Below are 15,342 nucleotides of genomic sequence, written 5' to 3'. Positions count from 1 at the left end.
ACCCATTGTAACTATTTCTAGTGAAAAATGAGCCAGAAATCATGTGCTCTTACAAATACTGTTGTGAAAAAAATGTGTTAAAGTTAGTAATGAGCATTCAAATCAATAATTGCATACTGTGTTTGCTGGAGAGTTGAAGCAAATAGTCAGTAACACTATATTTAAAATTCCCATGTGATTTAGTCTATTTTCATTGTATTAATATCACATAGAGATTGTGTGTAAATATTCTTTTCTTTCCTTTATAGAAAACTTTAAACCATTTGTATGCTATAACATCTTGGTATATCCTCTTCATGGAAGTAATGTAGCGGCTCCATCTTACACGCAAATCTATGCTGAAGAAAAAAGTAGGTATTTTAGAGTAATCATGTTGTGAAATGTGTGTTGTAGTCTGTTTCTCAGGATGTATTATCTTTGAGTGATTTGGTATGATTGTTATTTGAAAAAGAGATGAAGGTGGTGGAAAAACCCCCAGGTTTCAGGGTTCCTGATTTCTGTTTTGTTCAGCGACAGAATTTGTCTATAAGAAAGTATTCATCTTGTGATACAGGTACATTGCTGCTTGCACTCACTAATTTTTTGTGAAGTTTACATATTGCGTATAAAACATTTGGAAAGAGTGTAGCTACGGACATGAAAGAATTTTTTTAACTAGCTATCTCTTCAATGTTTAAAAGCTCATTTAGGTATATAATTGTACTTGATTTTAATGCTTGATTACATTTGTCTGTCTTAATATATGAGGAAATTCTACTCATAAAATAAAATGGCTGGTTGGAAAAGGCTACTTTTTTTAGATTTTATAATGTAATAAAATATTTACAGTGTTGCACATAAAAACTGGTAAGAAGACATGGCATTTATAATTGGATAAAAACTTTGGATGAAGTAGTGTTTTGCAGGGGAAGGGGTAAAGTTTCTTTATTTGTAGAAGTTTATTGTGAATTCAGTGATTTATACAACCAACTATAAGAATGTAGTTTACCACTAATTTTAAGATTCCTTGTGAAAATGTTGATTGGTGTGTGTGTCTATGCAAATGTGCAATGCAGACATAGTACAGTGCACTACTAAAGAGCATTAATTACTGGGGGGAGGCAATGAAGTATTCTATGTTTAAGTAATAATTACTAGCACAGTCAGAACTGTGTTTTGAGTACTTTCCCATTTATAGGTAGCTGTGACAACACTCAAGGTTGTTAGAGAATGGGAAGGAAGTTTTAAAACTGCAACACAGGGCACTTTTTCTTCAAAAAGTCTCCACAAAGTTATGAGCAATGCATGTGAGATGTTGTTGTGTAAGCAGAAATTTGTTTAGTGTGCTGGGCAAGGCTGAGGATGCTGGGGGTGCAGGAGATGCCACTTGAATCCCAGCTCAGCCAGAGACCTTCTGTAAAGGCAGTGACCTTGCACCTGAGTCTCTGCCAGGAGTGCACAAAGGATAATTTTCCTCTTGCTCTCTCCCTGATGTTGTAACAATAAAGCCTTTTAATGATCTCTAAGTATTTGAATACAGTAACACCTAAAACTATGTAAATGTTTAGATGAGGGGAAGTTTTATCAGAAGAATTTCTACATTAAAGAGAGTGAGAAAAGTTAAAGACTGTGTCAGAGCACTGTTTACATATTTTCTCACGCATATGTTTCCTCTAATGTTACTGATATGTGTAAAATAACAGAGGCAGGTAACACTATTGACTGTTTTACTACTTTTGCTGTTTCATAATGCTTCTCTGTAGAGCCATCAGAAGGACCTGTGGCTGATACAGTCATTCTGGGGAAAAATGAAGTTACAGTAAAGTGGAATGAGATTTCAAAGGCTAAAAGAAATGGATTTATCACTAACTATACAATATTTTATAAACCTGAAGATGGAAAAGAATTGAGTAAGTACACATTAAACAACAGTACTTCCAACAGGGTTATGAAATTTTCAATCTCTCTTCCATCTTGATACACCTTCAAAGTAAATGAAAAAAGTCATGACAGGAGTAGAGGAGCTAAAATATATTGGAGAATCATAGATTCTGTGTAAAGTTGTAGATCATGAGGGTTCAGTGAATTTATAAGTTTCATGAATGTCCTTGGAAGGATATGCCTTCAGCTTCTGGAAAAGTATGGTGGAAATTTATTGCTAAAGTATTTTTACTGTCAATTTTATATTAAAAGCAAATTTGGAAATAACAGTAAAATAAACTGCCAAGGAATAGTTTCTGTGGACATCATTTTAGATTAGTTTCTTCAGATGTGTTTCATTTCCTATGCTTGCCATTGCTTTTCTGGTCTGGAGGCTCACAGCATAAATTTGAGCATACTCCTACTCTCTACCTCAGGAATAGTGTCCATACAATCTGGCAGTGTAATGGTATCTGTTCAAAACTTCTTCAGTTTAAATCTCAGCAGAAGCTTTCATGGAAAGTGTTTGGGTGACCTACACTTTTCTTCCTATATAGTTTATGAAAAAAGCTGTTGGATCATTCAGTGCTTCAGAATAGGGTTTTTTCCTCCCTTTTTTAGACGTCATTGTTGTCAGGCACCTAACACAATCTCTTTTGCCATTTTCAGACTTACAAATCTTGTGATGCTTGCTTCTTATGGGTATGCAGTTCAGACCAGGGCAATTGCTGGTGATTTTTAAATGTGAAAGAGAAAGCTAATTATTTCTGGGAGACTTAGTCATCTGCATGCAGTTTTTCCTCTTGTGTTGGTTTCTGAGTAATTTAATGATGACTGCTTTGTGCAGGGTTATCTGTGAGACATAGAGCCTCATGTTACAGAGCTGTATTTCTCCATATTACTTGTAATGTAAAGCAGGATGTGTCCCTTTTAGGACTTCAGATTATTTTCTTTAGAAAATTAGTCGTAAATACCAACACAAAGGAGGTAAATGGCAAAACATGCTGTACTGATGTTTTTTGGGGCTTCTCTGATGTCATGTGTTCTTGATAATAGTAGGACGTGGGGGTGTGTGCCAAGGTGACTTCACTAATGGCCTTCTAGCACTAGAACTTCACTTTCCCACCCTTGACTTAAGAGAAACTCAATTTATTTTAACTTGGGACATATTGCAGCATAACTATTTCCTGGGTGTTTCGTGATAGAACTGACTGAGGAAATGAGTCGCCATTGACTTTATGCACCGGAAAATGTTTTAGTGACTGTAATTTCTTATGTGAAGATGCATTTGGTACTGTTGCTAGGATTTTTTATGCCCTGCTTAAAAAAATTGTGATGCACATTACATTAATTTCAATACTGGAGAATGTATTGGAAACAGAGTTCTATTCATAAAGCATTTTGAAACTTGGAAAAAAATTTCTTTTGGTATTGACTTTCCTTTGACTTTATTGGGGTGGTATCCCAGTGCTGATAGATGACATTCTTTTGGATGATCAGTGTCTAACTGCATGTAGTAGAAATGTAGTTGAATTTCACAAGCTACAGAGATTATTTTAAGTTCTTCCTTTCTGAGTCAACTATTTTGAGGAAATAAAGTTCTCGAAACACTGTTTTCAGTGGTAATCTGCAGGAGAACATAGTTCACCTATCTTTCATATTAGCAAAAATATTTTTATTTACTTTTAAAAGTAAATACATAATGCTTCAGATTTTTGCCTCAAACTTTTACGTAGTATTGATAAATATTGTTCAGTAATTTAGGTTTTGTCTTTTAAAGGACTGGTAAGGTTGCTTTGTATTTCAAGTTACTTTTAAAATAGTTTGTGATCTGTTATTGTAGAAGTTGCTAAATAAGTGTACAGTTCCCTGATACAACGTTACTTTTGTGTGTTTACATAAATCTTCTCCTAAAAAGATGAAAGCGTGAACTCTGATGTTCTGCAGTACAGACTGAAGTCCTTACAGGCTAATACACAATATACTGTTCAGATCATGGCAAGCAACAAAGCTGGTGGAACCACTGGAGAGCCAAAAACCTTCAAGACTTTAAAACTGGGTAAGTAATAATCCAGGTTACTTATTACTGTTTTAAAAAATGTGCTTGGAAGTAAGAAATATAGGACATTGCTGTCTAGGCATTTGTTAATTTCTATTTGTTTTTTAAGTAGTGTTAAACTAAACAAGGAAGAATTGGCAATAGTAGTTGAATTTAACTTAATTTCACTGACAATCTCACAGACTAAAAAACCCTCAGAGTCAGAAGTCAACCCCAAAAATCTTTATTTCTTTGTCAGTAAAGCAGTGGAATACTTTGGTTGTTTGTGGATGCAGCAGTGTGTATGCTATCAGCTATGGGATGGGATGCCTAACAGTTCACTAAAAAGTAGACTTTTCCATCCGAGATTTGCAATAGCCACACATTGTGTTGCACCTGTTCTGGTATATAAGCTTAACTGGTGAACAAGTGCAGAGGTTGTGGCCAGTGAGTGTGTAGGGAAATACCTTTTCCTATCTTTTACTATTTGTTTTAGCCAGATTTGACAAGGTATAATGGCAACAGATCAGAAGCTCAGACATTTCCTCATTTCAACTTCAGGAAGAATGTTCTCAGTATATCCCTAAATGCCTCTGGTACTCTGGTACTTGGAAACTGGCTCAGAAATCTGGGCAGTGTTTCAGCCAGAGTAACTGTATATTTTTTTTTGGTGTGTGTTTTAAAATCTATCTCTTGCACTCAGTTTTCTGTTTATCTTTTTGTAACTGGTAGAAGTGGCATGGATCAGCAGATTTAGGTGAGCATAAAGCAACAGGTAACCAAGAGGTGGTAGAGTCTTCTTCCTGGGTTGCTTTAAAATGTTGGCATGGTATGATGACCCTAAGCAGCCTCATCTAGGTTTGAAGTTGGATGAAGTGATTGCTACAGATATCCCCTCCAATCTAAATTACTGTGTGATTCTGTTAAATAAAGGAAATTTTAAAATGTGATAAATCTGTTCCTGAAAGATCCTGAAAAGTCTCATCATGGCCTGGTTTTCTGGCTCAGTAACTGTGGCTTGTTGGATTCCAAATACTCATTTGACACGTCATAGAATGGGTATCCTACAGTATTCTGAGTAGTTTTGGCAGAGCTCTTTAGAATTCTGCTAATTAAGTGACTTGGATATTAAAAATTAGCTGTCTTAAGGGAATACCTGAGGAAACGACAATGTGGACTAATTAGTGTTTTGGTTTTTATTTCTTTGTTTTTGTCTAAAGATAAAGAAGATATCTTTTTTATTGCTATACCTGTTGAGATAAGCATTTTGTGTCTGATAGGCCTTTGGATAACGTGCGTTTTGAAAAAACACACGTGAGTATATCTCCTACTGTCTAAAACTGAATGCAACCACTTTAAACTAACCTGTAAAGTGGGAATTTTTATTTGTTTTATAAATACCTTTCTTATGTTCAAAACTAATGTCTAAATAGAAAACAAGCAATTGAAGTAACAAGTAAGTAAGTGTACAGGTTATATTTTGACTGCAGTTTATGTGCCGAAGTCCAAAAATAAGTATTAATTTTAGAAAGTTTAGTAAATTGAAAGAAAATATATGAGAGAAACAGATTTACGTACTGCCTACATCAGTTTATGTAAAATGCTACATACATGCCATTTGCAGTTCCATGGTCGTTTAAGTGAGGGGAGCAAACTTAAAGTCAGTTTCTGAAAAATCAATAATGCTAGGAAATAAAGCTTTCTAGACACTTTTAATATGTTAGGGTGGCACTAGGGCATATTTCACACAGCCCATATTGCTTATCTTACCTATAACTGTAACTCTTACTAGCTTGTGATGCCTCCCTTGAGCTGCAAAGGAGTAAGGGAAAAACCTAGAAATTACATTCTGTGAAAACATTTGGATGCTTGATCCTTGAGTCTGGATCCGTATCTGCACATGATTCATAATCCTTTCATCTGCTGTCACGGATGTCCCCTGACAGGTTTTAAATTTTTTTTCTCTGAGCATGGGGATCCAGTAACATTCCAAAGATGACTGTGAGGTTTTTTTTTAAGGTTTTAAAATATTTTCACAAGAAAAGTGACTGAATTGTTTGGCTGATGAGAAGGTTAAGAATCTGAACTATTTTGGGGCATTCTAAGCTATTGGAATAAATACTGTTGTCAAGTGAAGAAGCATCAGGTGATAAGTACAACTGAAGCAATAATTTCCATCCCTTTTACGTCTTTATCTGTGTTGAGTATACTGAATTTTTACAATAGTAAAAACTATTGTTTTTTTTTCTGAAGAATACTTTGAGATGCAGTAGAATGTTTATATTCTTGTGTAGATAAAATTGCCATGTGAAAAGTCAGTGTAAGGACTGGTTTTCATTCCCTTGCCTCTGTACCCTGTGTCAATGAGTGATTAAATGAGTGAGCATCATTTATCTTCTGTTAATTTAGAAACTCAGCGTAGCTCTAATGTGGTATAGTGCTAGGGTCACTTTCCTTGAACAAAGGTCTCCTGAGGTGGATTTTCACTGAAGAATCACCCTGAAAAATGATCACAACATAACTTGTGTACTGGCTTATTTTGGCATGCTCTTATTTCATATACTATTTAATTGAGTAATGTAATAAAACATAATATATTATATAATATAAAATAGCTTTTCTGCAGTGTCTCTGTAACCCAAGAGATCTTGTTGAGATCTTTTGTAATAAAAATCAGCTTTTGGGAAAACAATTTTATTGAAAAGCATTGTGTTGATATAGAAAACACTTCCTTTCTGAAAGTTTGATACTTTAGCGGTATTTGGAATTTCTGGTGATTTGTTAATTTTTAATAATATATTACTTTTATAATTTGGCTAAAATTCCATTCTCAATTATAGGTTTAAAAAGGTTTGCTGGCCTGATATACCAAATCCTGAAGAAAGCCTTGCAGTGGAATGGCCTCCTGCTTCATCTGTGGTAATAGTTGGAATTTTATGCATTAAAGAAGGGAGAGAATGGAGGGAAAATAAATCCTTTTCTGGCAGTCATTTTATTAATCAACCCCCCCCCCCCCTTAATTGAGTTTAATTCTTCTTCTTAAGTACTACAAAATGCTCTTTGTAGTGTTCTGATATAATAGAAAAGATGCATCTTCATAAAGTATATTAATCTAATTCTTATAGAATATTGGGAAATAATTTTTTGAAGTGACAAAGTGGTTGGTGGATACGCTTCATTTAATGAAGTAAATTAAATTTGCACAGGCTATTGAGTCTATTAAATCATGTTTCCACATCTGCATACCTTCTCTCTTCTCCACAAAAAATGTATTGCAACATATAGTAAGATTTGGTATATGGTTGTACTAACAGTTCTGTCTTTTTATTTTTTGAATATTTATTCCGTATTAAAGTTTTGATGTTTATTTGAATGGAGTGAAGTTGACCAGGTCTGCATAGAAAGTGTAATTTGTGGATAATGGGATTTAAACTTTTTTCTCAAAAATGTCTGGTTAGACAAGAAAAGATGGGCACAATCCAAACCTGAAGGTGAGCCTTCAGTGAAACTCATTATTTCATTAGGTACAGAAAACCTAATACGAAAGTGTTTAGCAAATGGACAGAATAACATTGTCTTTTTTAGTACTCATTCAAATGTAACTGCATCCCATCTGAAAAGCATGTGAACTCATTACTGGTGCAAGTCTGAAATTATGAGTTAAACAGAGCTCAAATAGCAATAATTTATTTATTAAAAAATGAACTGATACATTATCTATCCCTTTATAACTCTCCAATTTATCTCTTTGTATTGACAGAATGATTCATTTTTGAAGAGAATGTCATCTCAGACTAAACCTGTAGGCTTTGAAGACATAAATGTTTTGGAATATTGTTTTCCTGAAGAAAGTCAGGAAGGATCGCTACTAATAAATTATGAAAACCGTGTTTCTGAATGTACTGATATTAATACAAAAGGCATAGCTAACAGAGATGAAAAGGTACTGCATAATGAAGAGAATGAAGCTGCTGAAAGCTTTTCCCCATCCATGACTTACATAATTACTGATCAATTTACCAGAAATCAAATGCATTCAGCTTTGATACCAGTGAAGGAAGTCCAGCCCATAGAAGTGGTGGCAAATGATCTGAGTGGATCGCAGCAGAATCCAGTTAAAAGTGAAGAAAATGATGATGAGGAAATTGTAAAGCTGGAAGATTTCAGTGAAAAAGCACTGTTCAATCCGTATCTTAAAAATTCAGTTAAAACCAGGGAATTTCTTGTTTCTGAGAGCTTGCCGGAACACAGTCCGGAGGAATGCAAGAGCCAGTCAAGTGTCTTGCCTCCTTTTCAAGAAAATGTTCCGGGACAATCCTACGTAACAGTGGACATGTTCAGGCTGGCCAAAGGTCAGTAGTGTGAGAGAAGTCCATTGTAAAATCCTGCTGTGAGGTATCCCTTGGCCCTGCTGCTCACATGCATTCACAGGTTCCGAGGTGGCTGATCTTACTCATTTGGATGGAAACAACTTCTTCCTTCAAATAATTGTGAATTAATTTGTTACACTGTTTGTGTACACGTCAGAGTTCACTTTCACTCTGGATGTTTGTGGTTTTTGTTGGTTTGTATTTTTTTTGTTTTGGTTTGTTTTTTTTACCTGACACGCCAGTAGTGAGACAAAAGAAGCAGCTTTTGTTATTTCTTAGTTCTCCTGTAACAACCTGCTAAAACAAACTGATATTTGCTAGAGGAGCATCCAGAAGTACAAGCAGCTCATCTCTTGCTTCCCACACAACCAGTTCCCAAGGCTCAGCTCTGATGGAGAAACATGGGCAGACTTGAACAGAGTCAGAACCTGCCAAATCCTTCCTTCCATGGAGCAGAACTACATGTCTGTTCTTATTTTCCTTGATTGTTTTTCATCTGGTTTTATATATTATGTTCCTCTTGTTTTACAAATATTTTATACATTTGAGGAGTTGTCTTTTTGTATCCTAACTCTTGAGTTAATAGTTTGGCTTATAGTTTCTTGTCTTTAATGAGAGTATATTTGCTGTGTTACCTGCATTTTGGAAAATGTGTTGTGCTTGCTATGTGACTTCCTTTCCTTTCTCATGGTTTTTTAATAGTCTTCAGCATTTTGTGCTGTTTTTCCTAAAAACAAACAGGAGCTATAAAACTTAAAACTGCTTGTTGAAGGATAACCTCTTATCTTCTTGCTCTGTCCTTTTAATTTATTTCAATTTAAAACTGTGTTTTAAATTTAAAACACAGTTTTATTTACTTAAATCTCAAAATTTTGAGATTTTGATATTTTGAACTGAAAAAAAATTCAACTAAATATGTCGTATTGTGTTAGAATAAACATAGAGTTAGGAAGCTATTTTTCAGGGAGGTAATGAAAAAACACTGAGTCTGTAAAATCTGGGAAGATATTATCTGGTAATTGATTTAGAATTAGGTATTTCTACACGAAGGATCTAACTTTTGTCATTTGTTTTATGATTTTGTTAAGTCATAAATCTAATTATAGTTTCCATTTTACAGTTCAGCAATTAAGCAGTAAAACACTCAATCACTAAGTTTTTAACAAGAAAGAGGCTGTTATTGTAAAACTCTTAGTGAAATACTCTGCTAAATAACAGGTTTTAAAAAGAAGGATTGTCAAATTAATTGTGTTAAAAAAGGTTGTTCAGTTTGACACATGTGGGGTATATGGCAATTTTAAGACGTTGAGCTATTTTTACAGTATTTAGAGGCTTGATGTCATCAGTCTTATTTACACAAGATTGTAGTTTGCACAACTACAGATTTATTTCAGGGTAAAAAAAGATACAGGAGTTATGGGGATAGAAAAATGAGAGACAAATGTGAATAGAATTAGAAAGTGTTTCCTTTCTGTGCAGGAAGAGGAGTGGAAGAATGGAAAATATATTGTAAGCATGAATGAGGAGGCTGAGCCTTTCTCTTTATTCAGTGGCTATTACTTGCATTGTTTTGGTGTAAACAATGTAAGGTTTTGCATTTAGGATCTTTTTCTATAGTTTAGAAGCTGCTTTAACTTAGAACAATGTTCCTCTAGTTGCCAAGAAAGGATGGGAAAACAGTTTCTGCAAACGTTCCTTAGCAAGCAACACTGATTTCCACCTCTCATGTTTGTTGGATCACTTTCTCAACCACAGTGCTCCAAGATGAAATGCATATATGTTTGCTCTTATAAGCCCTTGCTCACTTAGGTAAGTCATACTCTGAAATTAGGGCAAAGCTTTGGTTGGGTCAGTGCTTTTTTCCTGCTTCTTCAGTTGGTTCTAGACTTCTCACTCACAGGGACATTGTTGTCTTCCCCGGCTCAGAGCTCACTGATTCCATCACAGCAATTCTTTTCCTTAAATCTCAGTGTTTGTTTGAATATCACAATATATAAAAATAAACACATGCAGAGATATTTTGGGCCTTTCTAGGAATTGTTTAGCAGCCATATGAAAGCTGCATATTCTGAGTTGCGTGTTTGAGAGGTAAAAAGTGAAAATAATGCAACATTTAAGGGATCATTAGAAAGGGGAGATTCTTTCTGGGTGGCTTGGCTAGATTATCCTTGTAACAATTCTTAGGTTCTGGAGTATATCCGTTTTTATCCCACTTTATTTGCTTCCCTATTGATATTCTGATATATTTTTCTCTCTTCATTCTTCTGCTTCCCTTCCCCATTATTTTCTCAGAAAAAGCAAAATGCTAGAAGTGGGCTCAGTACATTCCAGAAAGTAAGGGCCTTTTGCACATGCTTTGGAATGAAAGCTTCTTGTACTTGGTTTATTTTGCATTGAGAGTTGTACTCTTTCTGACCTTTTGCAATGTGTCTTTCAAACTAACACTGTGAACCATTAAAAAATTAAAACTAAGAAAATGTGTAAACATTTGTTTATTGATTTATACTAAATGCACCATTTATACATTTTAGATTTTCATATTCGTGTAGAATAGGTCTCACTTCGGACTGCTGTTTATAGGGTCACAAGAGAATGGGCTTTAGTCATGGTATTTTTCTATGGCCACAATTTGAGTTGGTAACTCCCTTTGAATGTCCAGCAACAAAGGTATTGTTATTCCACTCGGCTTGTTATTCAGGCACGAAGAATAAGATTCCCAGTCAGTTTGTTAATGAAACAGGCACTTGTTAGACATCACTAATTCCTGGGAGCAGACAGTGGTCTGAAAAAATGAAGAGGAGCTCAGCCCAGGTACTGTTTGTCAAGGTGGGGGGCTAATGAGCATTTCTCAGCTTAGAGTGTATCTGGAGAGGGAGGGTGGAATGCACCACCACAATCCACCCCATGACTAAAGTCAGCTTCTCTGGGCATGCAGCCTTGGGACAGAGTGGCTGGAAAGCTGCCCCACAGAAAAGGACCTGGGAGTGCTGGTGACAGCAGCTGAACATGAGCCAGGCTGTGCCCAGGTGGCCAAGAAGGCCAATGGCATCCTGGCCTGGATCAGCAATGGTGTGGCCAGCAGGGCCAGGGCAGGGATTGTCCCCTGTGCTGGGCACTGGTGAGGCCACAGCTCCAGTGCTGTGTCCAGTGCTGGGCCCTCACTGCAGGAAAGACACTGAGGAGCTGGAGAGAGTGCAGAGAAGGGCAGTGGGGCTGGGGCAGGGTCTGGAGCACAAGTCCTGTGAGGAGCAGCTGAGGGAGCTGGGGGTGTTTATCCTGGAGAAAAGGAGGCTCAGGGGAGACCTTATCACTCTCTGCAACTGCCTGAAAGGAGGCTGTGGCCAGGTGGGGATAGGTCTCACTTCGGACTGCTGTTTATAGGGTCACAAGAGAATGGGCTTTAGTCATGGTATTTTTCTATGGCCACAATTTGAGTTGGTAACTCCCTTTGAATGTCCAGCAACAAAGGTATTGTTATTCCACTCGGCTTGTTATTCAGGCACGAAGAATAAGATTCCCAGTCAGTTTGTTAATGAAACAGGCACTTGTTAGACATCACTAATTCCTGGGAGCAGACAGTGGTCTGAAAAAATGAAGAGGAGCTCAGCCCAGGAGAGGCTTGTCATGCACTGGGCCAAGCTGCCTAGGGAAGTGTTGGAGTCACCAACCTGGGGGTATTTAAAAGATATCTGTGTGTGGCTCCTGGGGACATGGTTAAGTGGTGAACTTTGTAGTACTGGCTTAACAGTTGGACTCCATGATCTTACAGGTACCTTCCAACCTGAAGAAGTCTGTGACTATAAAGGGCACATAAGGCCAATGGCATCCTGGCCTGGATCAGCAATGGTGTGGCCAGCAGGGCCAGGGCAGGGATTGTCCCCTGTGCTGGGCACTGGTGAGGCCACAGCTCCAGTGCTGTGTCCAGTGCTGGGCCCTCACTGCAGGAAAGACACTGAGGAGCTGGAGAGAGTGCAGAGAAGGGCAGTGGGGCTGGGGCAGGGTCTGGAGCACAAGTCCTGTGAGGAGCAGCTGAGGGAGCTGGGGGTGTTTATCCTGGAGAAAAGGAGGCTCAGGGGAGACCTTATCACTCTCTGCAACTGCCTGAAAGGAGGCTGTGGCCAGGTGGGGGTTGGCTTCTCCTAAGGAACAAATGGTAGGATAAGAGGAAATGGCCTCAAGTTGTGACAAGAAGGATTTAGACTGGATATTAGGAAAAATTTCTCCACCAAAAGGCTTGTCATGCACTGGGCCAAGCTGCCTAGGGAAGTGTTGGAGTCACCAACCTGGGGGTATTTAAAAGATATGTGTGTGTGTGGCTCCTGGGGACATGGTTAAGTGGTGAACTTTGTAGTACTGGCTTAACAGTTGGACTCCATGATCTTACAGGTACCTTCCAACCTGAAGAAGTCTGTGACTATAAAGGGCACATTCAAAACATAATCCACTTTATTGATGTTATGTTTTTCCCCAGGGCACGAAGGAGCTGAGAACTTCATGAGATCTGAAATCTGATCAGACTTTTTGTAGGTGCACCCTACACAAAGATTACCTTAGAATTACCTCTGTGCTGTTCTGACCTACTCAACACACTAATTTCTTGCTTGTTCAGAGCTTATTTTCAGCTACTTATCCCTTACTTGGGTTAGTATCTGGTCTCCCCTCCAACTTCTTTCTTGTCTCCCTACTGGTAGTTAGACCTTACATGAGGAGCTGTTCAGCTGCCATGTATTACACATCCTTGCTGTGAGAGGAAGATATGTTGCACAGGCACAGCTATAGAAAGTTGAAATGCTCTCTCTTTCTCTAGTGTTTGCAGAAGCAGAGCACCTCCAGATGCAGAAAGGAGAGGAGTTGGCCCTGTCACTGCTGCAAGGTGGTGTAGCTTCACCAGCAGGGATGCAGTTATGCAGATACACACATACATCTTGTGCATATACATGTGCAGTGTAATCACACTGATTCCTTTGAGAATGGGCTGTTGAAGTGCTTGTGTACACAGCATATTCCTGTACACCTGAGCATCTTCATAAGCCCAGACACAGTGAGGTGTCATAATTAATCAAGTTTGTGCAGGAGTATTCACAGAGAAGGAAGTTGTTTATGTGATTTATGTTGCTGTACAGTGTCGTTCACCAGCACAGATGGAATTACAGGCTGCTTCACTGCTGAGATCCTCTCTTTTGCATTGTGCATGGGGTCTGCCATAAGAGCCCGCAAGATCCTGGCCCTTGACAGACCAGATGCAGAAACCCTAGCCCATCTTTGTGCTGTATCTGTTGATTTAGATTGATATTCCTTGTTCCTGGGTTTAGTATGTGAGGAGGTGACCGGCTCCTTCCATTCACAGTTCAGAGTAAACGAACACTTGGACAGTCTGGATGCTCAGGAAGCTTTAGACACATGGAGGCTCAAGTCCAGAGCTACAGGGTAGGAATATCATCCATTGCTCCCATGATACAGGTGATTGCTAAGATCAGTAGTAAGGTAGTAACTGTGATGCCTTGTGATTGCTGTGCTAGGCAAGGCAGCTCTCACAGATAAGTTGAGTAGATCTGTGCAGACACAGCGACCCTAGGGTATTAATACTGGGCCTGGTATCATACATTTTAAAATGACACTGAAGGGCTGGGTGGAGCAGATGTCAGAGACCATGCTCTGTGCAGCCTCAGATGAACTGTGGTGCACACATGGTGATGTGGTCATGAGGTTTGGTCTGGTGTTTTTTTGCAGTTGAATGGCCTTACATTGTCAAGGATTAGAAATGTTACAAGAAAAGATAATGAGTCGACTGAAGTTCTACCTCAAAGAAACATCAGATTTTAATTTTGAATGCTCCCTTGATGAATCAGAGACCTTTGTTGTAACAGGGGTTTTGTGTATTGGGTTGTAAGATTTTAGCTTTGCTTATCTAGATGTCAAAGTACAAAACAGCAAAGATTCAACAGCACAGTGTTTGGGAAATAGTTTGTGTAGCAAGCAGTGCAATTCTATATCCCAGTGGCCACACGAAACAGTGTTTTGAATAAAAAAAATCATGCTCCTGTTGCAGCGTGCTTTTATACTTTGTAATACTTTGTAATAGTTGGATTTTGTACCCCCTTTATTCTCCCCAGATGATGTACCCCTTTTTGTACCCCCTTCCTCTACCTATGTAACCATTCTCCTGTGTTGAGATCATCCCCCAAATCCCCGCCCTGGCTCTCTGTCAGTCACTCAGCATCCCCACCCCAGGAATCGGTCTCAAGTGGAGGTCACTGTCCCAGGACCCCCCCATCTCTTCTGTTCTACAGCTGGATTGGTAAGTTTGCTTTTTTCTTGTATTTTTTATACCTCGCCGCGGAGAGGGTGTGTTTTTTCTCTATTTCTGGCAGACTGCCGGCTGCAGGCATTTGTTTCTTTTCTCCCCCACCCCCCGCCTTTTTATTACCTGGGTCTGTGAAAGTTTTTGAGATACAAATCTTTACAACACAGCCACTATGGGTGTCAGGCTGTCTGTATCTCACAAAGGTCTTTATTATAATTTGTTAGATTTACTTAAGGGTGAAGGAATCAGATTTTCAAAAAGAGAGGTGAAACTATTTGTTAGATGGCTGTTTCTTCACTTCCCTCAGGTATCAGCTGAAGATATCCATGTTTTAGCATTTTGGGACAAAATTGGCACTGAGTTACTAAAAGCAGGGAAATCAGGTGATAAATCTTTGCAAAATTTTGCTTTTCTAGCTATGCAAATCAGAAATGTTGTAAAATCCAAATCAGAAATGCAGAAACAGCCATCGGGGAGCAATCTCAACATCTCTGCTTCCCAAAACCCCAATTTGCAACTCCCCAACTCATCTTGTTCCTCTCCTAACCGTCCCCCCATCCCCTCAGCCCCTGAACACAGCACTCTGAGGAATGTTACACATTCCAGCTTATCTCAGAACTTCCCATCCCCCAGTCCGCAGAGGTCTGGTCAAATTCCTTGGGCTTCTACCCTCCCCCGCTCTTCTCTGAGTTATAATGCTCTACCCCCAAAACCTTCAGTTCATTTTGACC

The 15,342-nt window shown here is 38.3% G+C and overlaps 1 protein-coding gene across 1 annotated transcript in view; it reads left to right on the top strand.

Annotated features, from left to right (window-relative positions):
• IL31RA (interleukin 31 receptor A) overlaps positions 1–11,254 on the top strand; it is a 36,278-nt gene extending 25,024 nt beyond the window's left edge. The window contains exons 12-17 of the mRNA XM_041424634.1: positions 249–350; positions 1,743–1,889; positions 3,818–3,958; positions 5,158–5,251; positions 6,778–6,856; positions 7,698–11,254. Of these exons, the coding sequence (XP_041280568.1) occupies positions 249–350; positions 1,743–1,889; positions 3,818–3,958; positions 5,158–5,251; positions 6,778–6,856; positions 7,698–8,297 (1,163 nt within the window). The 3' untranslated portion in view covers positions 8,298–11,254. The remainder of the gene's footprint in view (positions 1–248; positions 351–1,742; positions 1,890–3,817; positions 3,959–5,157; positions 5,252–6,777; positions 6,857–7,697) is intronic.
• Positions 11,255–15,342: the final 4,088 nt, after the last annotated feature.

The sequence above is a fragment of the Onychostruthus taczanowskii genome, unplaced genomic scaffold (assembly GCF_017590055.1).
Source record: "Onychostruthus taczanowskii isolate IOZ18803 unplaced genomic scaffold, ASM1759005v1 scaffold83, whole genome shotgun sequence".
NCBI classification, from domain to species: domain Eukaryota; kingdom Metazoa; phylum Chordata; class Aves; order Passeriformes; family Passeridae; genus Onychostruthus; species Onychostruthus taczanowskii.
Note: the sequence above shows the minus strand (reverse complement) of the source record. Positions and strands in the feature narration are given on the sequence as shown.